Source organism: Mangifera indica, chromosome 2 (genome assembly GCF_011075055.1).
Source record: "Mangifera indica cultivar Alphonso chromosome 2, CATAS_Mindica_2.1, whole genome shotgun sequence".
Taxonomy (NCBI): Eukaryota; Viridiplantae; Streptophyta; class Magnoliopsida; order Sapindales; family Anacardiaceae; genus Mangifera; species Mangifera indica.
Window position 1 is genome coordinate 19,274,836 of NC_058138.1, and position 22,378 is coordinate 19,297,213.

Sequence of the window (22,378 nt, forward strand, 5' to 3'; positions counted from 1 at the left end):
TAAAAAAAATAAATAAAAACAATTAAATTACTTGACTTTTGTTATTTCAAATACAATATTATACGTACCTATTTTGAGTATAAAAATACATATGATTACGCATGGTGTGATTTTTCTCCTAATTAATTAGGTTTATTTTTTTCCCCCTAGTTTTACATTTACGTGGAAGATTATTACTCACTTGCTAAGGAGTGTAGAGTGAGAAGAGAAGCATGTGAAGAATTGATTGCGTGAGATGTCTAAATACATAATAAATACAAGATAATTAATTAAAGAAAGCATATATATATATAAATCCATAATAATTCATTGACATTGCTAAATGTAATGGAGGGTTTACCTTGTCACATAACTTCCTAATATTCTCTTATTAATCTATATGCTTAATCTATATGCTTAAAAGAAGTGCTTTTTAATATAATTTATACTATGCTACTTTGCTTCTTTTATTATAAAGCCGAAATTCATTGCCCACTCCACTACTCAAAATACATATTCTTTTTACATAAATCTCCATGCTCTATATATTCGGCTTCTCTGTAAGTTGAGAACCTGCAATTAGATCATGGTAATTTTGACTAAATATTTACACTTTAACTGTGAATATTCACTAATTTGGGTTTGAATAATATAAGATTGTATGTACATACAAGACATGTGCATAGTGGATATCGACCACCACAAGTGAAGTGGCGTGGTTTCCAACTAGACAACTGGATGGCTAAGAAACTTCTGGCTTTCCATTTGGATAGAAAAAGCTCTTTGCTTTTGTCATTCTCTACATTATGCAACAGCTCAAATTGTTAGCCAACCGTGACTTGCTCTTTAAATTGTGTAATTTTGGTACCTGCCGGCAGGCCATTGTAAAAATAAACTAGCTGTCACATGTGCTTTATATCATATTGCGTTGGCCTATACTTTAGTTTAGTTACATTAGGATGTGGTTTAAATCCAAAGTAATCAACCAAATCAATGAGGTTTGGTCTCATAATTAATACCCATCATGAGTTAGATCCAATTAAACTTTCTTGATTTTATTTTTTGCCTTTATTTTTTGTGGTAGTTTTTCTTTTGGTGAGATATTGGGTACCTAACATATATCCTTCTTAAAATTTGGTTTAGTTAGGTTGTCCATGGTCATGGTAGTTACAAAATGAAAAGTATATGCATCTTTTTATAGCCCAAAAATGTGATAAATTATCAAAATTATAGTATTTTATAATCAAAATTATTAAACCAAGAATGTATATATTGGTTTCGGGACCATGGTAATTATTTAAAAGGAAATAAAAGTCAAGGGTCTAATATTTATAAGATTTTTTTTTTTTTTTTTTGTGAATTTGCATAGATACCTTTTTTCATTTTCGGTCCCAACAGACTCATTCACTTCACTGCCGCCTTGGTTTGAATACTTGCAAGCGTTGAAATGTGTTAAAAATATGAAGATGACAAAGACAGGTAGAAGTATAATGGGGCGTAATTCTTAAAAAAAATTGAAAGCCTGCATGATTAACTAATAAGTCTTGGGTATAACTTACACGCTAGGGAATCCAGCAGACTCTTTATTCTGAAATAACTCTTGTATTTTTTTTCACTATTAAAACATCTACATTCCTGCATGCTGGCTTTTTCCCTTTGTTTAATTTTGTTTATTTATGCAATCAAGGGTGGGACAGTTTTGTGAGGCCAAACCTGGTGGGACAGTGTGTGTATATATACTCCAATATATATATATATATATATATATATATATATATCATCATACGCAAACGTTTTTGATTAAATAATGATATATCGTCTTTAATCAATAAGGTAAAAAAATGATCGTCTTCAGTTTTTATAATTTTGAACCTGAAAGCTTCATGGGTATATCTCCTACACGTGAATGTGATATACCAGCTACTCCTTTTTTCAGCTATAAAATTCCGCAATGGCATCATCTCAGATTGTTGAGACCCCATTATTTACTCTACAAAAGACCCTCCTTTTTTTTAATTTGGGAACATATAGCAGGCTTTATATAGTCCCACAGTTTCTGTCAACATTACAGCAGCATGTCTACAATCCATGGATTCCGATTGAATCCAGCATTCCTTCACTAACATTACATTATATTAGCTCAACACATTGTGATATTGAACATCTTTACATTTGTACTTTTGGTTGGCTTGATTTAAATAAGTTATCATTTGAAAGTGAATTCAGACGTCAGGCAATTCAAGCAAAAGTAGATTTTGGACTTGCAAAAATGAGTACTATAAGTTGGCTACATTCTACAAGAAATTGTTTGTGAATAATAAAATTGCACCTGCTAAGGTTAATCAAACTTATATGTCTCTACACAAAATTATACATTCAATCTTTCATCTCCCAACTCTGTAACCAAATCCACAGAGAAGGTATTTAGTGTGCCTGTAATCAGTTAGCAAAAACATTCAACCTTATTCGAGCTGTAACTTCAGGGTGAAGCTTCAATTCTGCAATATATTCTCCTGTTTCACGTATCTCTGGAAGGGAAATGATTCTCTTGTCTACATCCCTACAGTTTGATGAAACAAAAAGCAACGATTAAACAAGAATGGGTAGAGAGCTAGTTGCAGAAAGATGCAAAACTCCCTCCCTTTTCGTGTAAACTTATATTAGTAGGTCCTGTTTTCCAAGATCTATATTGCCCAAACACATCAGCCTAAATATGATTGCTCAGTTAACTCTTACTTCCTCATCCACCATTATATTATGTTATATAAATTAACATAGCACATCAGAACAGGTCACCAAATTCATTCATATAAGCATTTCAAAGGTAATAACAAAGCAAAAATCAAAATTTTATATGCTCCAAGTACATAAAATTTTAGTAATATTTCCTGAAATATTGCAAATATTATTAAAGTTTGGGTTGAGTAATGGAAATTGCTGCAGAAGTTTGGGAAATGTAATTTGTATATTATCGTCACAACATAATTATAGTGACATTAACATGATCACATAGGATAGATTGAAGATGGTACCTTTGAAGCTGTGCCTTGATTATGTCAACAAGATCTTGAGAGGTAACACTGACAAAATAAGCTCTAGTCAGATAGACATAATATAAAAAACATACTTGCTGCCTGCTTAATGTTGCAGCAGATCCAACTCACCTTCCAAAAATCAGTTTCCCCTTTCCACCCTTGCGTTTCACCTTAAAAGCTCCAACAGTCTCAAAAATTTGTGCTAGTTGTTGTGCCTCTTCTTTTACCTGCAGAAAATGAAATTTATCTAAGATAAAGAGGTCATTATTTACATCCACTTAAATATCAAAGCATCAAATTATTTCATGAGAAAGTGGATCAGAGCCCAAAGCAACCAAGTTAACTCAGGAAGACTGCATTTAGAAAATAATCAAGGGCATGACTACTCAACAAAACATGAGGAAAGATTACAAATTTTTAAATATATTTAGAAGATCATAAACTGACTAATGTTTATAAATTTATTTTGAGACCTTAAAAATGTTTTTCAAGGCCACGAGTGACAAGGAAGAAGAAAATAAATGCGTGTACTACTTAATTACCCGTTTCTTCTCAGCCTCAATTCTTTCCTCTTCCAGCTTCATTTCCCTGCACAATCAAGGAAAAAGAATAAATATTCTTCAATAATGGAACATACATGTCATCATCAAAAACATTTGTCAACATTCATTGCCGGCAGAAAAAGCATGTCTCCACTTTGCAAGACAATGCAGTCTAATGATACAGTTCTCTTAGACACTAAACCGTGCTATCAAACTCTACTTTCAACCGCTTTCTTCAAATTTATTGCAAGATTGTAAGCCTCCATGTTCTCATCTAGGCATTTAGCGAGCTGGCAATGTGAATTGGTCTAAATAAGTTAAAAGAACCAAAAAGACTTATGTTCTCATCTAATACACATTCTTTATCCAAAAACATTAGAAAGGACACCATAATCTATTGAATAATATGAACAAACCATGAAAACAGTGCAAAAGAACATAAAATTTTATCTCTTGTTAATAAGAATTGTTCAAGTCATGAAAAGAAACTATATTGAAAAACAAATCGGCATTAGATTAAAGGGGAAAGGCCATCTGAACCTTAATTGTAAATCAAAGATCATGCTGATAACCACTTAGGTCAGCCATTGGCCACTAAACCCACTGAAGGCAATGAAAAATATAAGCAAAAGTAAATTGGGCGTAATGTGGAATAGACATTGAAGTTCTTCATGTGACTTCACCAAATCAACCTTAAGAAAATTTGGGAAAACAAGGTTAAATAATTTGACATTGAAAGCCACAAAAACATAATCCTATGTGGATAAAAGAGATGAGAAACTATAGTACAAGGAATGAATGCTAGTATATAGATGCAACCAAACATTTGACATGATCTCAGATGTGTGAACCATATATATATATTTCACACATTGTTGAGGTTTCTTTGGCACACTATGCATCCGAACAAATATGGTCATGGCTAAATTAAGTTTACTCAGATTAAAATTTATCTAGGATGAACACAAATGTTATCCAGTGGTTATCATACATACAAGTTTATGAAGCAAACACAAGAAAACCAACAGAAAGCAAAACAAACATCAGAGATGAGAAATGTATTACTTGAGAAGATCAGCAGTGACAATCTGAGCCTTGCCCATTGGCAGAAGATAATTCCTATAAAATCCTGCCTTCACATCCAATAGTTGCCCTTTCCTTCCCAGCTGCTCCACGTCCTCTTTCAATATTATCTAACCCGAAAATATAAAATTAAAACTTCAACAACCACTACAATTAAAACCAACAAAAAAAAAAAGACAAAAATTTAAGCAAAACCCATAAAACCTGTTTCGATTAGAGAAAATATTAAGTGAAAACTAAAGAACCCTTTTCAAATTAACAAACAAGTTTGTACCTTGCGAGTTTTTTTGGCTTTCTTTTGAGCCAAAACCAGCGTAACAGCTTTTCTGTCGTGCAACTTCACTGTTTTGTTAATGTTGCTATGAAGCCACGAAAGAGTGGCTGACGATGATGATGATACTGCCATTTACACCACCCAGAAAATTTCTCTGTTATCACACGATGTAATCTTATCTGGTTGCTGCACTGTCTTGTTACTCACTTACTCAACCGATTTCCCAAATAAAATGATAAAAAAAAACTATTATTTTCACCCTCCAACTATTTAAAATCCCACTGATTGTCTCACAAATGATTTACTATGTGTTTTTTACCTTTTTATGATTTTTTTTTTTAAGATAGTACATAATTCGATTCAAATCATAAAATCAGATTAAATTACTTAAAAATTATGATTTGGTTTGATTTGAGTTGATAAGTTTTTGAAAAACAGTTTTCAATTTGGTTGTGGTTTAAATGATTTTTAAATCGAATTAAACTATAAACTATATCTTTTTAAAATATATATAACTATATTTAATAAAAAATTTCAATAAATAATTAGGTAGACAATTTATTTTTTTATATATATTTTGTCATTTTTTTACATGTATATTGTATATATATTTTATATTTATTTTACATATTTATATTTCATATTTAGAAATGAATAATTTTAATAAGATTAAAGTTTAAACCTATTAAAACCGTTCAATTTGGTTTACGCACCAAAAAATAACGAAGAGAGAGGGTGCCACTAGTGGGGTTGACGATATGACGAAATGAATCGCAAAAAAAAAAAGGTTGTCGAAAAGAGAGAATGTGTTGTATAAAAGTATAATTGTAATGTTTTGAATTTTAAATGGGATGAATGTTAACCTAAAGTATGAAAACCTTAAATCAGAGAAATAACTTTTTAAAACTAAGTTAAAGTAAAATTATCAATTTTTAAAACTAATATACGAAAATGAGATAAGTTTTTTTAAAAAAGAAATCGTTAAATGACCTTTACATTAATGTCAAAATTTAATATAAATTTTACGAAGGGTGAATATTTATATTTTTAAAAAGTTACAGATGATAGTTTGATAATATACTAAACCTTCGGTGAGAGTAAGTCGTTTTGACCTTTATAAAACAAGGAATTTGCCTAGACTAATACAAGTTCTTTCTTTTAGCTAGCTGAATTACTTAGAAAGAACTTTTTGCAATGGAATGTACGAGGTATAAAAACTATATTGAATTGTGATAAAAGAATTGTAGATGCTTTTGTTGGAAGTTGTGGATCATTGCCTTTATCTATTAAATGAAAATTGTTCCCTTTTTAATCATCTCTTCAGACACAACATACTCTCATGACACTCAAATCTCTATACAAATTAACAACACACCAATCAGTCATTGATAAGCGTTGTAATTGGGCAATTTTCGGATGTCCAATACTCCACAAACTTTTCAGAAAAGAGTGAAAAGAGAGAAAGAAGAAGAAGAAGAAGAAGAAGAAGGAAAGCAATTTTGTTGTAGAGGTTATCCTTCTCTTCATTGCACACTCTTTTACATTATAAACTCAATTTGTCCCAAAAGGGTTTTGCAAACTGGAAGCAACACCCAATTGTCCTTGACATAACAGAATTAGATTACAATAGCGTCAAACTTTCAAAATTATTTGAGTAGCACTGCCTCACACATCAACATTAGCTTTTCTTGAGCCAAGCTCATTGTCTGTACTCCATCAGCAAATCCAATCACATAGTCATGTTGCCATGCCCCTTTTTTTTTCGTGATTAAATATGCCTTCACTTAAATGTTTCGACTTCTTTACCTCAATTAGTCCCCGTATCAATCCTATCAAAATATATAGGGTCTATGCCCATATTATACAAAATTAATTGGTTTATGTTAAAATTTAATCTACCACATTTATGTATCACTCACTTTTATTATATTTATAATTCTTTTCTTTTAATTTTGGCCAAAGGACTATTTCCCACCCAAGGTATGTGCATTTCCCAAGTTTCTCCTCGTTAACTTTGAAAATCTTATTTACCCACCCGTGCACGATTAAAACTAACGGTTTCAAGGGTAAAATCGTTATTTTATCTGTATTATAAAAAATAAACTTAAATTTGATTTAATTTCTCCCCCTAAAAACTAATAATTTCACCCCAACCTAAGTTTTAAAAAATAACATTTCCCCCATAGGGTTTCCAGTTTTCAGAGTGCATTTTTTCGGTGCTGTTTCTTTCTCTCTGGTGACCTCCAGGCGACGGCTCTTCCTCTCTGACGCGGTCTTCTTCCGACGGCTCTCCTAAAAGCGGTCATCGACGAAGACGAGGTCTTCGTCTCTGGACGAAGATGACTCGTTTTCGTCGATGACCGCTCTCAGGAGAGCCGTCGGAAGAAGACCTTGTCAGAGAGGAAGAGCCGTCACCTGGAGGTTGCTAGAGAGGAAGAAACGACACAGAAAAAACGCACTCTAAAAACTGGAAACCCTAGGGGGGGAAATGTTGTTTTTTAAAACTTGGGTTAGGGTGAAATTATTAGTTTTTAGGGTTTAGAGGGGGAAAATGATATAACTAATGGACTCAGTTAATTTTAACAGCCCATGAGTGGGTAAATAAGATTTTCACAGTTAACGGGGGGAAACTTGAGAAATGCGCATACTTTGGATGGGAAATAGTCCTTTGGCCTTTAATTTTCAACATCTTCCTTCAAGTCCAACCATCATAAGTTATTAAATCCACTGTCTAGTTTGTGTTTTGATGTCATGTCAAAATATATTGGGTCTATAAGTATGGAGATAGAAACTCATATTATATAAAATCAATTAACTTGTGTTAAAGTTCAATCCACCACACTTATATACTATTCACTTTACTAACTCTTTTTTTAGTGGCATCACCCGGGACATACCTTGTCCTCATGGTTGAACGAGAAAAAAAGTGAATGAAGTCTGAGTGGGAGCCTCAAGAAGCATCCTCAAAGAGAATGCGTTCCCATTGAACTAACAGCTTCAACTCTCGTTAGTCCCTACAAAGTGTTGTTGGAGGATGACAAGAAAAAGGGGCAAAGGATGGCTACCCACAAAGGATGTTGGTAACCGGGCAGAGTGAAGATTAGAATATGCTAAATAAGGCTTCAACAAGGGGACATGAAAAACGTTATGTTCACGAACAGCAACAGGCAATGCAAGCCCATAGGCCGAATAGAAAGCATGAAGAGAAAGAACAAAAAGAAACAGTTCAAGATGCAAACGAACCAAGGACATGTGCCAAATGCACTCCCCAATTTCAAAGTCAAATAAAAAGATAATATTTAGGTCTCCCTTGCCCAGTTGAAAGAACCGGCTGTAAGTACCCAGTGTAGGCAAATCTGAGTTGTACACGTTTAACCTACAAACTAATTAATTAAAAATAAAACAATTAGTTGCCACCCGTACAAAATTTAAAAAAAAAAAACACCATAAAAATATTCACATGAGACTCAACAATATGTAACATATATCTGTGAAAGAGATAAAATTATATATACATATTTTAAATATACAAATAGATATATATTTGATGTGAGTCATCAAATGATTAAGTGATTTTGAATTAAGAATAAAATAATACTCAATTATATGATGATACATCATATTTATACTTATTTATGTACTAAAAAATTATTGTGTGTGACATTGTTTATCATATATATTCTTTATGTTTTGAATCGGTTAAGTAGTGTTTCAGTAGGAACAACAAATGTTTTGAAAACAATAACTATTTTGTAACACGAATAATAAATTTTTTTTTTTCTGTTTTAGACTGAAATTCTCATATTTTAGTAGTTTAGAACGTGAGAAATTGTGTGTTTGGTGAGCTCAAATTAAAGTTAAAAAGGTCATTACAATGACATAATTTCAAGCTTGAAAGCCATGATTAAGTAATTAGAGTTGATAATGAGTAAATAAATTATTCGTGCGTGTGATTAGTCTTACCTTCATATTCTTTAATGAGGTCATTGCCATTGCCCCCTCTCAGCTGGGCAAGTGACGAGTGGCATCAAGTAGATCATCAAACAAGAAGATAACTAAGTGTTAAATTGGAAGGGATAATTATTACTTAAACTAATCAAATATTTGACCTCCATAATTTTTTTATTTGAAGCTTTTCTATCTATCTTTCTTCCTTGTATGGATCACTGACGGCCCTTAATAAGTGTTTGACCTTATTTGTTCAAGCTTGCTGGGAACTAACTATAGATCGAAAAAGTATTCATCCAAGACAGCAAATATATATTATTGCTAAATTTCGTGTTTTAATGTAAACTCAGTTCTCAATCAAAGTTACTAAAAAAGGGTTTTAAAAAAAATGGTAATGTTGACAATAAATCGTTTATATATCTTAATTAAATTTATTCGAATGTCTGCGTAAATTCAACATCCATACCTAACTTTTTTGCATGACTATTGGACAAAGTCAAAAGAAAGTTTGGCAATATGTGAGACTATAGTAACATCATCAACTGCACATATATAGACCACTGAAAAGGAAAAATTGCCTTCTGATTGAGTGAACTTGGTCACCATGGCCGCCATTATCATTGGAGAAAGTCAGAGGAAAACTTAGTTGGGTGCTTCCAACGATGTCATATTATAGAATTAACATCATTTTCTATGACTTATTATGACATTTATTAATATTTATATCTTTTTTTTTTTCGGTTTTAATCTAAATCATATATTTTAATGGAAATCAGATTGAGAAAAAGTTTTATGTAGCCGTTAAGATATATATACATTTATTTAACCTAAGTTTTTCTTTGTCTATAATTAATTGCTAGAGTTTCGATTCGCTACTGAAACATCCAGAGAATTGGGCAATGTTAACAGTAACGATATTGTTTTTTTTTTTTTAATTCCTTGTATAACAAGGAATTGAAGGAAGCAGTGGAAAAATTTTCAACTCATTGCGTGAAAGATTTGACTAAATGAAAATGGCTAATTACTTAGATTTCTTGTATTTCCTAGGCTTAACTCCATCGATGTGTCCACCTATAATTATATAGGGTGCACAACTGGTAGAAGTAAATGAGAGAGTGTTAGTCCATCGTATAGTCAAGTATATATTTGAAAAACAAAATCATTCAGCTTTTGTAATTAATTATAAGGTTTGGTGATGGAAGATAAAAGAGGAAAACTGAGAGGAAGATAGTTGAGTTCTCAAGCAAATTAACTTCAATATTATAAGGATGCTTCCTTGAAAAATTCCAAGAGTTATGGTACCATTTGCCATCACGCCTCTGATTTTTTATTTTTGCTTGACTTGACAAATATGCAAAATTATACCACATTTAAACATTTAAAAATAGTCATAAATGATCTTCCTCAAAATATTTCATAAGCATTTTTATGAAGAACTGGCAAATAAAGGTCCTTAATTTTCTTCATTTGATTAGTACTCACTAGAACCTTAAACATCTTAATTTGTAGCCCCACGTTGACAAAGAAAGCTCATGCTTAAATGTGAATGAAAAATTGAATTAGTGGTAATTGCTTATGCTTATTTTCCTACTTATGTCATGCAAGTTGGTTCTTTATGAAGAAGTTGTCCCAATGCGAGCGTGGTGACATTTGAGGGAGGTATTTAGTGGGGAGATTATGAACTCAGCCCTAGCTAAGTTGACTTGAAGTTTTCTAAAAATTTTTATATTATTTAAGTCGCCAGAAGGACATCATTTCTTGTATATCCTCTGTCTATATAATCACTCCAGTTCAATAACAAGATTTTCTCAATAGTGATCCAAAAGGCAAATCTGGAAAACACAATACGCTCAAGATTTGAGAGCCAAAAAGAAAATAGTAGAAAATGATTTCTGGAGTGACCTCTTGTTTCCCGAATGTGACACAAGGCTCAAAAATGTATTCTCTGACCGAGGATGTTGTTTCATCTTCTATGGAAGTAAGTTCAGGGCCAGATACTCACTCTAATTCTCTTCTTTACACTCTTTCCTTGCTTAAAGAGAAGGTCCATCAGGTTCAATCTCTGGTGGGGATTCTCATCTCCCCAGATCATCAAAATCAGCCTGAGTCAACCTCCATAGCTGTGGCCAACATGGGGTCTCTAGTTCAAGAAATAATCGTGGCGGCATCTTCCATGCTGTTCACTTGCCAGCAGATGACTGTCGGATCCCCTTCAGGTAACAATAACACCAATATTGAATTGCACCAACATCATGATGTTAAAGTTGCTGATGCAACAGGATTATCGCAACCAAATAATTTTGATGGCAACATTAACAATCGTTTTGCTAGCATCGGCCAAGAAAGAGGACAACAAGGTTTCTATTCTACTGTGAGTTTTGACTGGTATGGTGACAATATTTACAACTGTGGTACGAACGATAATAATAGTCAAGGCATGAATAATTTGAGCAACAACAATAGAGTTGAAACCGATTTAAATGAAGCGGGGGAATTGTCTCGAGGCGTTGAGATTAGTGAGGGTCATGAAGGATCACAGGGGCCTTCGGCAAGCAGTTATGATATCATCGAATTGAATGCGGCCGATTTATTAGCCAAGTATACACATTATTGTCAAGTTTGTGGCAAGGGTTTCAAGAGAGACGCAAATTTGAGAATGCATATGAGAGCTCATGGTGATGAATACAAGACTAGTGCAGCCTTGACCAATCCTTTGAAGAACATGAATGGAACAATGGGAAACAAGGAGTCTACCATGAAAATTACTAGGAAATATTCATGTCCGCAAGAAGGGTGTAGGTGGAACCAGAAACATGCCAAGTTCCAACCATTGAAATCAATGATTTGTGTGAAGAATCACTACAAGAGGAGCCATTGCCCCAAGATGTATGTTTGCAAGAGATGCAACAGGAAGCAATTCTCGGTGCTTTCTGATCTTCGGACTCATGAAAAGCACTGTGGGGATCTCAAATGGCAGTGCTCATGCGGTACCACATTCTCCAGGAAGGATAAGCTAATGGGGCATGTTGCTTTGTTTGTTGGGCACACCCCAGTCATCAATGCTAACTTGAAGAAGCCCGGAAAACTACTGGACCACCAATTACCACGAATATGCAACTAGATGGTAGGTAAAGAGAGATTTATGCTCTAGAGATCAATGTTTTACTTTCTGTTTTCTGTAAATCATCAAGTGATCAGTTGATGAATTCATAATTAGAAACTTGAATATATTCTGACAGGGCACATATATACTTTTGTTAGCTTTAATGTAATGAAAGAGTTGCTATACATACATACATACATACATATATATATATATATATATATATATATATATATATATATATGAGGAGTTTATTAGTTTGTTGTTAGATTAAAATTAAAGTTGTATGGTTTATATGCTAATTTAGCTTTCATTTTCATTGATTATATCTTAGGGGTTGATCAATAATGCGGAGCACTGGCCAGTATGGCTTCCATTCTCCATGGAAAAGGTATTTGTTGCTCTTTTTGTGAGCTCATGTACGAGCCCTAAAGTATAAGAGTACTTTTCTTTTGCTTTAGTGATATACTCTTATATATTGTATAAGAACGCATACTGAAATATGGTCCTAGTTTATACATTATGAAAGCTTTTGTATATATATAATTACAATACTATATCACTGGATTAATGTTACGTATATCTATTTTGAGTATACAAATAAGTATATATTTGATGTATATCATATCATCATATCATTAGATAATATTTTATTTTTAATTTAAAATCATTAAATTATTGATGATCTATATCAAGTAATATAAATTTATGTATTTAAAATAGGTAAAAATTATGCTTTTTATAAACATTTTGAATACATGAACTGATGATATAGATTAATAAATATACTTACTTATATATATATACATACATACATGCTTCTGTATGTACATATGTATGTATGTATGTATGTGTTTGTGCTCATCTTCATCTCCTTTTCTACATTGTGGATTCCACCGAATGTGGTGTGATACCGTTACTCATAATTCTTGGCTAATAAATTCAGGTTTGATTTTAAGCTTGAAATTAACCGCTTTAATGGCTCTGGAAGTGCTAAGTTTCCTTTTCCCAGCTAGGTTTAGCGAAGAAGCAGGCAATATTCGTAGCTCGACCCCATTTCTTGATAATTTGGTCATGAAATTTAGTTGATTGATAATGAATTTTATAGTGCAGACAGCTACAGTAGTAGTTGGGAGGGCTTTATCCAACGCTGAAACTTGAAACTTTGAAAGCATGATCAAACAGATAAGAACCTTTCTTATTTTCTTTTTCTTTCATCTATTTTATATTTATTAATTTTAGGTTATTTATTTATTGAATTAAAAAAAGTTGAAGAATTCTTCATGTTAAAACAAATGACGGAGTCTTAATTTCTGCTGAAACCACCAGCGATCAAGTGCTTTTGCTGGAAGCTGTGGACATCAAATAAAATTTTTTGTTTTAAATCCTTGTGGAAATTAAAACCTTATAATATGATTGTATGAGGTTTTATTTTAAATATATAAATAAATACATATTTATATATAATTAAATATTATTTTATTCTTAATTTAAAATCCTTTAATCACATGATAACATATATAAATATATATTTATTTGTGTATTCTAAATAAATATGTATAGTTTTATTGTATTTTAATATGTTGGTTAGGTTTAATTTTAGCACTATAAGGAATTTTACTATACTGTAAAAGTGCCACATCATGCGTTTTGTTTGATTTGCTTGACTGAAAAATGTAAAAATGTCACTCGCTTAACTCTCACTCAAACACTTGTAAAAACAAAACTTACAAGCAAAAATTAAACGAGCAATACCAAGATTTTTACGTGTTCAACTGAGATTCTTCTTAGCCTTCGTCAATAAAACGAAGTCCAACCCAAATCAAATAGCCTACTCTCCTTGTTTAGAAAAACAAAATTTCAACCTCTGTTTGCTTAGGTGTTGTGCTTGGATCTGAAATAGCCCAAGTGTCTCATAGCTCCCCTTGAATAATGAGTTAAAATCCCTTCAACTACTGTTGATACGAATGTCCCACTTGACTTGTTCAAGATTGGTTTGAATGATGTGTTCAAACTCCCTCAATTGTTGGTTTTGAACTCCCTTCAAGTACTCATTGAAACATCGTATACAGTAGAGAGCATACCTACAAATTGAGAAAGAACAAAAAAATCAGTCCAAGCTGCAAAATGAACAAAGGACCTAAGCAAGGATATCACTATGATTTCAAAGCCAAAAAAAAATGATAGTATTCAGTTCTTATAAAAGATCGTAGTTGGTTATAAATACCTAGTCTGGGCAAATATGAGCAAAACATTAATTAAAAATACAATTAATTATTTGTCACATGCACAAAACGAAAAACCAACAAAGAAATGTTCACAAAAAACTCAATGATGTGCACACATACATTCATGATAAAAATATTCATAATTTATCAAACACTTAAAACTGTACAAGCTTCTTTCAAAGCAATATAGTTTTCTAAATGTACATGATGATATCTATATAGATAGATTTATATATATATATATATACAGACATATAATGAAGTATCATGTGAGTGGATATATGAGAATCCAAATCTGTCAAATCATTCATGTTATAATCTTTTACATCCTAGGTCGTCTTGTTCTACCATTTGATTTATGTTTTTCATATAACATTTACATAGAACGACTCTATGAAATTACGTTTATACTTTCACATATTATAAGTGACGTAAAAGACATATATATTTTTTCTTAGAAAAATCTTTAGAATTATTGCTATTTAGCTCTCAATTCATCTCTAACTATCAAATCAAATGTGAATAACCAGTCCTCTGTTTGAAAGAAGGGGTTCTGCAAATAAATTTTATTTGAATACCATTTGGCAAAGGATCGGATTTGTATCAAAGTTCCATTTAATATAACAATGACATATTGATTTCTTTCGACTTATTGTAAATAACGTCTGCCATGACTAGTTGATTAAAAATTAATTCAGGACTTAACTTTTTAATTAATCTTTTACGTACTGAATAGTATATTAATGGTTTGTATTTGTTTGCCATACGAGTCTCCTTGTTCAGTTGAGACCTTTAGTGGCTCACAAGTACAGAAACTCATGAAGATAGTTTCCAGTTTCCGTATGGAAAAAGTGAATTGTATGTGTGTGTGTGTGTGTGTGTGTGTGTGTAAACACCCACAGAACTGAATATTTATAATAATCAGGTCGTATGCATGATGCAAGGAGCATATTCAAACTGTCATTAGGAGCAAAACATAATCTACGTTTAATCACAGTACAGTAGCCCCAACCCCAAACAACTCTTTTATAATTGAAAATTTTGATATATAAGAAATAGCAATTGATACTTTTGGCAAATGCGTGTTTTCTACAAAAACCCCACATTCTCAAGTTTCCTAGAATTTTGAATGTACCAAAATTCATCATCAGTTTCGTTTGAATCAAACACAGGTTACCAAGGTTAGCATTAGGATTTTGAAGAAAGGGAGATTAATCTTATCATATTTTTGAAATTCAAAATAATTTGAATTAATTTTATATTACTTTATCTTAATTCAATCAATTTTTTTTCAAATTGAACTATTAATCTTGTCTTAATTTTATCCCCATTATTTTTTCAAGTTGAGTTATTTTTGTTAAAAAATTCTCAACTCGTCCTTCAAATAATTAAACGAATTTTTTGACAAACCTTTTATAAACACATCAATTATTTGATATGTTGTAAAAAAATATAAAACTTAAAGTTATTTTTGAGATACCTTCACATACAAAATGGATATTTACTTTTAGATGTTTCATTTTTTTTTTCTTATGTGAAATATAGGATTTGCATTTAAATAAGTTGCTTTAAGAGTATCACACCACAACATTGGACATTTAACTATACAACTAAGTTCATACAATAGATTTTGTACCCATGTGATTTTGGAACTAGCTACTGACAATGTCTTGTATTTCGCTTTTGTGAAAGACCATAAAATTACTCTTTGCATTTTATCTGACCATAAAACCAAATTAGCATTAAGATGAACCATGTCATTCTTTGCTTTTCACTTGACCATGAAACCATATTAGCACTAAAATGAACTACATAATTGCTCATTGATTTTTTATTAGCTATGTAGCCCACCCAATTAGAATCCGAATAAGTATTAATATGATCAAAATTGAACTTACTTATGAATAAGCCTTGAAAGATAGTGCTTTTTAGATAACAAAATATCCACTTAACAGTAGCCCAATGTTTTTTATATGATGAGTGCATGAATTGACTGCTTTTGTTAATGTTAAATGATAAATCTGGTCAAGTTAATGTTAGGTATTATAGTCCCCCAATAATATTATGATATAGGTAGAGGATGACATTAGGAAAAAGATAGTCATTTTTGTTGGCTAACGATTCACTTGTGCTGAGTGCTAATTGCATTAGCTTTATGCATTTTTGTCTTGTATAACAAGTCTTGAATGTACTTGGATTGAGTTAATAATACATCATTCTTGCGTCATTGAGCCTCTATACCTAGAAAATACTCAAGCTTCTTCAAGTCTTTAACATGAAACTATAGGTCTAAAACAAGTGTCAAATTTTGCAAAACTTCATTACTATTGCTTGTAAGTAACATATCGTCTACACAAATCAAATAAAACATAAAAACAGCATTTTTCTTATAAAAGAAGAACAACAAATCCATGTGATAGTAAATAGATCCATTATGAATAAGAATATTAGTAAAACACTTATGTCATTATTGTGGTAGCTGTTTTAAATTGAAAAGAATTTTTTTTAAATCAAAATTGTCCTTTATCAACAAAACCTGATAGTTGAGTGATAAATGCATCTTTCCTCTAAATTATCATATTAAAAAGGGACTTCTTCAAGTTGTTTAATGTTATGAAAAGAGAAAGTATAGTTAAAGTGAGGCATATGGAGATGGAGAACTTTGTCCTTATCAACAAAACATAATGATTGAGTCATAGATACATCTTTTCTCCAAATTGTCGTATTAAAAAGGGATTTCTTCAAGTTGTTTAATGTTATAGAAAGTGAAAGTACAGTTAAAACGAGGCTTCCGGGCAGCGAGAACTTTGTGTGCAAGTTTGAAAGTAGAGCACTCCGTTTGTCTGGCTCTGGTTGTTTGTATTCACACCAGAAAGCGAAAACGAACCGCTCTATGTTTAATCTTGTGCTTTTGGTTTCACCTCTTTTACATTGGGGTAACCAATTGAATTTCCTAACGACAGATGGTGAAAGGTTCAATACAGTCATGTGTTTTTTGATTGTTATGATTGAAAAGCTCCAGAAGGGATGAAGATTGAAGATTTTGTCTCTCCAGAGGGGATAAAGAAAGATGCAGAACTTCTAGCATATGCAGCGGGCAGCAATGAACCAAACCACCATCATTATGAATGTCTTTGGAAAGTATCTAGTTGCAGTGGGTAAACGGACAGAATCATAAATAAATCATCTCAGAAATCAAACACATCCATTTCAACCAAAAGCAAAACTGAAATGTAGCAATGTAATGTCCGAATTCCCCAAGTCTCCCAAACAGCCAATGAGTCCCAAATTGTCCACTAAACTTCTCTATTTCTATGACCCTTCAATTTTTCAAGCACAGATACAAAGTGTATCCACACTTATTCAGACAAAGAAATGTATACGGTAATTAAATATACAATGACAGTAGTTATTTCAGCAGTTGACCATGCAGCAAAGACAGATTTATTATTTCCTCAATGAGGAACTGCCCTCTCACCAGCAGTCGAGGAGAAAATTCACTTCCACCAGCAAGTGTTCAAATACTCAATAAAGGAAGCATAATAGTTTGTTCAATTCAATTTTAAGCAGTGAAAAAACCTATAACAATTAAAGTCATATATTCTCACCTTAAAGTTCTTTTACAAAGAAATTTTATACTGTCAATTCCAAATTCTAAAATACTGCTGACCATGAATCATTCCCTATCTATTGCTCAGCTAGACAATGATAATCAATCAGATTTCTTGTTCCAGCCTCCAAGATATATATATATATATCCTTGAGTATATGAGACCAAACACAAAGGTTATTTCAATCCAGAACATATCTTTCATATGATGAATCATTTCTTTGGATAAGTTTGGCGATCTGGTCCAATGTCACGCGAACCAGTGTTTATGTAAGGCCCTCGAAAAGTTGCCTGTGGTGGCAGTGGCTTTGATGAGTCAATCACAGGCCCTTTCCTTGATGACCTGGATAACAGAAACCACATTATGCAAATATTGGATCTCTCAACAATACATTATAACCCAGAATCTTAATACTTACGCCATGTAAAAGGGAAATGCCAAGCCTGCACCAGCAAAAGCCAGTAAGCTGGCAGCCACAATGATATTTCGTGCTCGATTCATTTAGACCTTCCAAGCTGCTTAAAAGAAAATGGTCTACAAAGGAAAGAACATGAAAATTTCACCATATAAATTTCTACACATAACCTGAAAAATAAATTTTAGCACCTTAGTTCATAAATATCACATTCAAGCAAACAATATGTTACTTCAGGAAAGTTTAAGTATCAGATAGCTATTCAACAATATACAATTTTTTGTTAATGCTGTGTCACAAAGTAAGACATCCATACAGCTAATGCAATTCATGGACTTCAATCTTTTTTTTTTCCTAAATATAATTGTAAACATTTGAAGCAGCTACCACAATCATTCTCTCTCACACTTACAAACCAAAACGAGCCTTTTGGTTTTAAACTTGGTTTTTTTTCACCCTGCACATCAATAGCACGTAACCAATCTAGTTGTTATAGCAAGAACATATGAAAAATTCAAACTTTAGGAAATCACAGAAGTCACCTAAAATTCCTTGGGTAGGAATTCACAATTTGACTTCTTTGCAACAATCGGAGGAGTTGTCTACACTAAAAACCAAGTCTACATTTCCATAGTTGATTGAAGAAACCGCATTAATGATGAATGAAGTTTAAATAAAAAAATCGAACAACTGAAAAAAAAAAAAAAAAAGGATTGTTACTGCAAGTTACGACTATTACAATCTAATCAATTTCGAAGCTATCAGAAGAAACTGAATTGAGAAATGACAATATAACAAAACTAAAAAACCCTAGCTCGAGAAAGAGTTAGATGGATGGAGTTACCAAGTAGTACCAGAAACTCGGAATCGGCGACGCGAAATCAAAGCAATTTGCTTGTAATTTGGTTAGGATTTTCTCCGCTCGGTTAGAGCTAGAGAGCTACCATCAGCGTCAATTTGTAACTTTTTTGAGGTGGTGTTGTAAACTGATGTCTGTACTCTGTAAAGAGTAATTTACTTATAAAGCATTTGTATTTTTTTTACAAGTCCTCTCATTTTATTATTTCATTATAGGACCCCTTATTAATCCATCTATCAATTCACGAAACCCCCTCATTTTATCAACAACTATTCAAATACAATTTCCTTCTGGTTTGGGCGACAGAAGAAACAAGTGAATATTCTAACCATATTTATTCATGATATTGGTGATGAAATACGGTAAATCACATGTTCCCACCCAAAGTTGGCTCAAAGAGGCTTTTTCATCCCTGAATGTTATAAATGACACTTTTACACCTAAAATCAAATTCTGCTTTGCAAGTTTTAAATTAAACTAATATTGTGAAAGTATAATAGTAATTTTAGTATATAGATATCATCTATAACAAAAAAATAACCTTTTGCAAACCTCATCTAAATGTTTTAAAGATTACATTTTTGAAACTTTACATTTCAGTTTCTACAATTTATTAGAAACTCTAACCATAACTTTCTTTACTATTGTCACAATCTCACTACAATCATAAGCTTCAACCTCCACCACTCTCTCTCGTGTTATATTTGAGTTGTCATCGATGACTCCTTTATTCGATCAAGTCATTGATGACCTGATTGAGAGGATTCATTGTTGACAATTTTAACTACGAAAAAGGATATTAAGGGGTCAAAACTCGTGACAAAAAAGAGAAAAAAAAAATGTTGGTATGTGATAAAGGGTGAATTGAGAGACTGAAACTATAGGATGAGCTATCGAAGAAAGGAAAGTGATAAGAGCTGGCTAAAGATTTGATGAAAAAAATAATGAAAGAAAAGGAAAATAATGCGGTTCTTATGCAATTTAGATGTTGAAAGAGTTTTTTCATTTTTGTTTAAAAAATGAATAATATAGATAAAATATAAATTTCACCTTTGACACTATTTTAGTTTTTTATTTCCCTTAATTAAGAAGTTAATTTTATTTAAGTAAAAAAAATATTATTTATGTGAAGAAATAGTTTTTAGACCAAACCTTAGATGGGAAAATGCATGTTACCCTAGAGAAATAAAATCTACCCAATTTCTTGTATTCTGAAGTGTTCTCTAATTAAAAATCAAATTCAACTCAGTTCAAAAGTTAAAAATCCCTTCAAGGAATGATCAAATTAGATACTCTATGTGGAGAGCAAATGACTTGTACTGCCAGATTAATCAGAGCCACATGAAAACAGAAAATAGAATAAGAAGCTTTCATCTATTCAGATTTCAGATGAGGTTTTTCATCCACAAGAAGTACACCAGAAGTTCACCACCACAAGTCTAAACCAGTAGCATTAATTACATGAAAGATGTCGACACCATATCCATACACCAGAAAGACTAGCATAGAATTGGTATGGCGAACCAAAATACAATACAATACCAGAATTCCGAAAACAATTAAACCCTTATATTTTATATTCTCCATTTTGACAATTAAGGAGTAATAGCATCACTTAGCAAGCATGCTTTGCTCATTCTCTTGCTGCTGCTGATAATTCAAAGGCCTTCGGAAGAGCATGATGTGTGGTTCAGGGCGATGAATGGCATAGTGAACCCATCCACGGCTCTGCTGAACTCCAATTGCACGCCATTCAGTCTGCAAAAGCAAACCATTCAAAACTACGTAAAATTTTTCATAACTGCTAAACACAAAATACCCATGCTATCACTGAATTAGACACACAAGAACAGAAAATATATAAAAAATTAAACATAGTCTCACAGAAAACCTAAAAACATCCAAATGCAACAGGTAATTCCGATACTTCAGGACCCAAGACACATAATTGAGGTTCCAGAAAATCTGCAACTACATTTTATAGAAATGAGTAAAGAGAGATGAAGTGTATTCATCGTTATCATACATTTAATAACAGGTAAAAGAGGAAAATAATAGTAATAAAAAAGATAGGTTCACAGTTTGGATCTCTCAACACAACCAATACACATTACTTCGATCAAAATTAATAAGGTAAGTGACCGCAGGTCTTGGGTTTGACATGGTGTCATACACTTACTAGTGTTTCAACCCATGATAAGCCGAGCCATTGGATTGATTTTTCTATTAATGTACTCTGAAGCCTCTAGCTATTTGTTCTATTTCATGGACCCCAATTCCACTCAATACTTAATAATTTACACTTTAAATGGTTGCCTAGGGAAAGATATGTATGGTTATCTACATATGAAATTTTCATATACAATGAAGATAAAAAACAAAAATTATCTCTCCCTTCAATGAGCCCCAATGCTCGCACCCCCTTTACGAATTTACAATGATTATTCATTCTTGTCTTATCCATCACTCCTAACATTTCCTTGCAACAGAAGAGGCAAAATGAACTCTTCTCTTCCACCCCTCTTAGAAAAAAAAAAAAAAAAACCCGTGAATGAAAAGTCACTGAAACCTTTCTTTAAATATCTGAGAAAACTGTCTTCTTTCATCATCAAATAAAAAGATATCAAACCAAAGTTAACAATACAAACACTAGTATAATTTCCACTTAATTAACTGATGCTTTTCAATTTGAACTATTAATAAACCAATATTTAAAGTAATAACAAACAATGGCTACAAAGAACCCTAGATAAACAGAGTACCTCAGAGAGAAGGCGATTCTTGGGGAGCAATTTGGCCACTTCAGGAGGAAGAACAACGTGTCTGTAAATTCACCATAAACAAATTTATAATTAAGAAATCCTATAAAACCATAAAAAAACAAAGAAATGAAGTATAAGAATCAAATGATACCTGTACTCGTAAGTGTCATCGAAGTATTTTTCTGAGTACTGGATCTGACCCATATCGAACTTTTCGTCCTCGACAAATCCTGAAAGATTGGATCGGCTTCAAGTGAAACAATTTTAATCAAAGTTTTCAAAAGGAATCGAAATAGGTCTTCGTACAGTTAGAAGAAGCGTACCTATATATTCGCAGAGCAGAGTGTGAGAACGGGAGTCGGATAGAGAAAAAAGCAAGCGTAGGTAAATAGCAACACGGCAATGAAATGAGGGGGCAGGAGAATAAGGGACTTCTATGAGGGACTTAAAAGTAAATTCAAGTATCTTGAGTTGAATATCAATTTATTTATTTCCAGATAAATAAGAATTTGAATTTCAAATTTGTTGAACATCTCCCG

General features: G+C 32.3%; 4 protein-coding genes across 10 annotated transcripts; 1 reads left to right on the top strand and 3 right to left on the bottom strand.

The window, feature by feature from the left end:
• Window positions 1-2,216: 2,216 nt before the first annotated feature.
• LOC123200495 (50S ribosomal protein L9, chloroplastic) lies at window positions 2,217-5,135 on the bottom strand. The gene is made up of 6 exons (XM_044615688.1): window positions 4,914-5,135; window positions 4,622-4,749; window positions 3,557-3,602; window positions 3,144-3,241; window positions 3,012-3,059; window positions 2,217-2,539 (listed from the first exon to the last, which is right to left on the bottom strand). Exons 1-6 carry the CDS (start codon window positions 5,043-5,045, stop codon window positions 2,419-2,421), a joined length of 573 nt encoding a protein of 190 aa, XP_044471623.1. The 5' UTR covers window positions 5,046-5,135; the 3' UTR covers window positions 2,217-2,418.
• A 5,517-nt stretch (window positions 5,136-10,652) lies between these two features.
• LOC123200484 (protein SENSITIVE TO PROTON RHIZOTOXICITY 2-like) lies at window positions 10,653-12,556 on the top strand. The gene is made up of 2 exons (XM_044615685.1): window positions 10,653-11,985; window positions 12,299-12,556. Exon 1 carries the CDS (start codon window positions 10,747-10,749, stop codon window positions 11,980-11,982), a length of 1,236 nt encoding a protein of 411 aa, XP_044471620.1. The 5' UTR covers window positions 10,653-10,746; the 3' UTR covers window positions 11,983-11,985; window positions 12,299-12,556.
• A 5,216-nt stretch (window positions 12,557-17,772) lies between these two features.
• LOC123204813 lies at window positions 17,773-19,228 on the bottom strand. Of its 6 annotated transcripts, none has more exons than XM_044621625.1 (4): window positions 19,063-19,228; window positions 18,761-18,908; window positions 18,222-18,337; window positions 17,773-18,145 (listed from the first exon to the last, which is right to left on the bottom strand). In XM_044621625.1, the coding sequence occupies exons 3-4, from the start codon at window positions 18,302-18,304 to the stop codon at window positions 18,016-18,018; spliced, it is 213 nt and encodes a 70-aa protein (XP_044477560.1). In that variant the 5' UTR covers window positions 18,305-18,337; window positions 18,761-18,908; window positions 19,063-19,228; the 3' UTR covers window positions 17,773-18,015. The 6 variants fall into 6 exon arrangements, with proteins under 6 accessions (XP_044477560.1, XP_044477566.1, XP_044477579.1 ...); XM_044621631.1 differs by having other exon boundaries at window positions 18,222-18,388; XM_044621644.1 differs by having other exon boundaries at window positions 19,073-19,227.
• A 1,204-nt stretch (window positions 19,229-20,432) lies between these two features.
• LOC123208373 (cyclin-dependent kinases regulatory subunit 1) lies at window positions 20,433-22,318 on the bottom strand. Of its 2 annotated transcripts, none has more exons than XM_044625844.1 (4): window positions 22,163-22,318; window positions 21,991-22,069; window positions 21,840-21,900; window positions 20,433-20,835 (listed from the first exon to the last, which is right to left on the bottom strand). In XM_044625844.1, exons 2-4 carry the CDS (start codon window positions 22,041-22,043, stop codon window positions 20,689-20,691), a joined length of 261 nt encoding a protein of 86 aa, XP_044481779.1. In that variant the 5' UTR covers window positions 22,044-22,069; window positions 22,163-22,318; the 3' UTR covers window positions 20,433-20,688. The 2 variants fall into 2 exon arrangements, with proteins under 2 accessions (XP_044481779.1, XP_044481780.1); XM_044625845.1 differs by having other exon boundaries at window positions 21,991-22,086; window positions 22,163-22,305.
• Window positions 22,319-22,378: the final 60 nt, after the last annotated feature.

Excerpts from the sequence above, each read along its gene's own strand:
- LOC123200495 (XM_044615688.1), bottom strand. The coding sequence starts at position 5,045 with ATGGCAGTATCATCATCATCGTCAGCCACTCTTTCGTGGCTTCATAGC. Across the intron at positions 4,750-4,913 it reads AAGCCAAAAAAACTCGCAAG|ATAATATTGAAAGAGGACGT; the intron begins GTACAAACTTGT and ends TTTTCGGGTTAG. Across the intron at positions 3,060-3,143 it reads GGGAAACTGATTTTTGGAAG|TGTTACCTCTCAAGATCTTG; the intron begins GTGAGTTGGATC and ends TTATTTTGTCAG.
- LOC123200484 (XM_044615685.1), top strand. The coding sequence starts at position 10,747 with ATGATTTCTGGAGTGACCTCTTGTTTCCCGAATGTGACACAAGGCTCA.
- LOC123204813 (XM_044621648.1), bottom strand. The coding sequence starts at position 18,304 with ATGAATCGAGCACGAAATATCATTGTGGCTGCCAGCTTACTGGCTTTT. Across the intron at positions 18,146-18,221 it reads GCATTTCCCTTTTACATGGC|GTCATCAAGGAAAGGGCCTG; the intron begins GTAAGTATTAAG and ends TCTGTTATCCAG.
- LOC123208373 (XM_044625844.1), bottom strand. The coding sequence starts at position 22,043 with ATGGGTCAGATCCAGTACTCAGAAAAATACTTCGATGACACTTACGAG. Across the intron at positions 21,901-21,990 it reads GATGACACTTACGAGTACAG|ACACGTTGTTCTTCCTCCTG; the intron begins GTATCATTTGAT and ends GTGAATTTACAG. Across the intron at positions 20,836-21,839 it reads AGAATCGCCTTCTCTCTGAG|ACTGAATGGCGTGCAATTGG; the intron begins GTACTCTGTTTA and ends TTGCTTTTGCAG.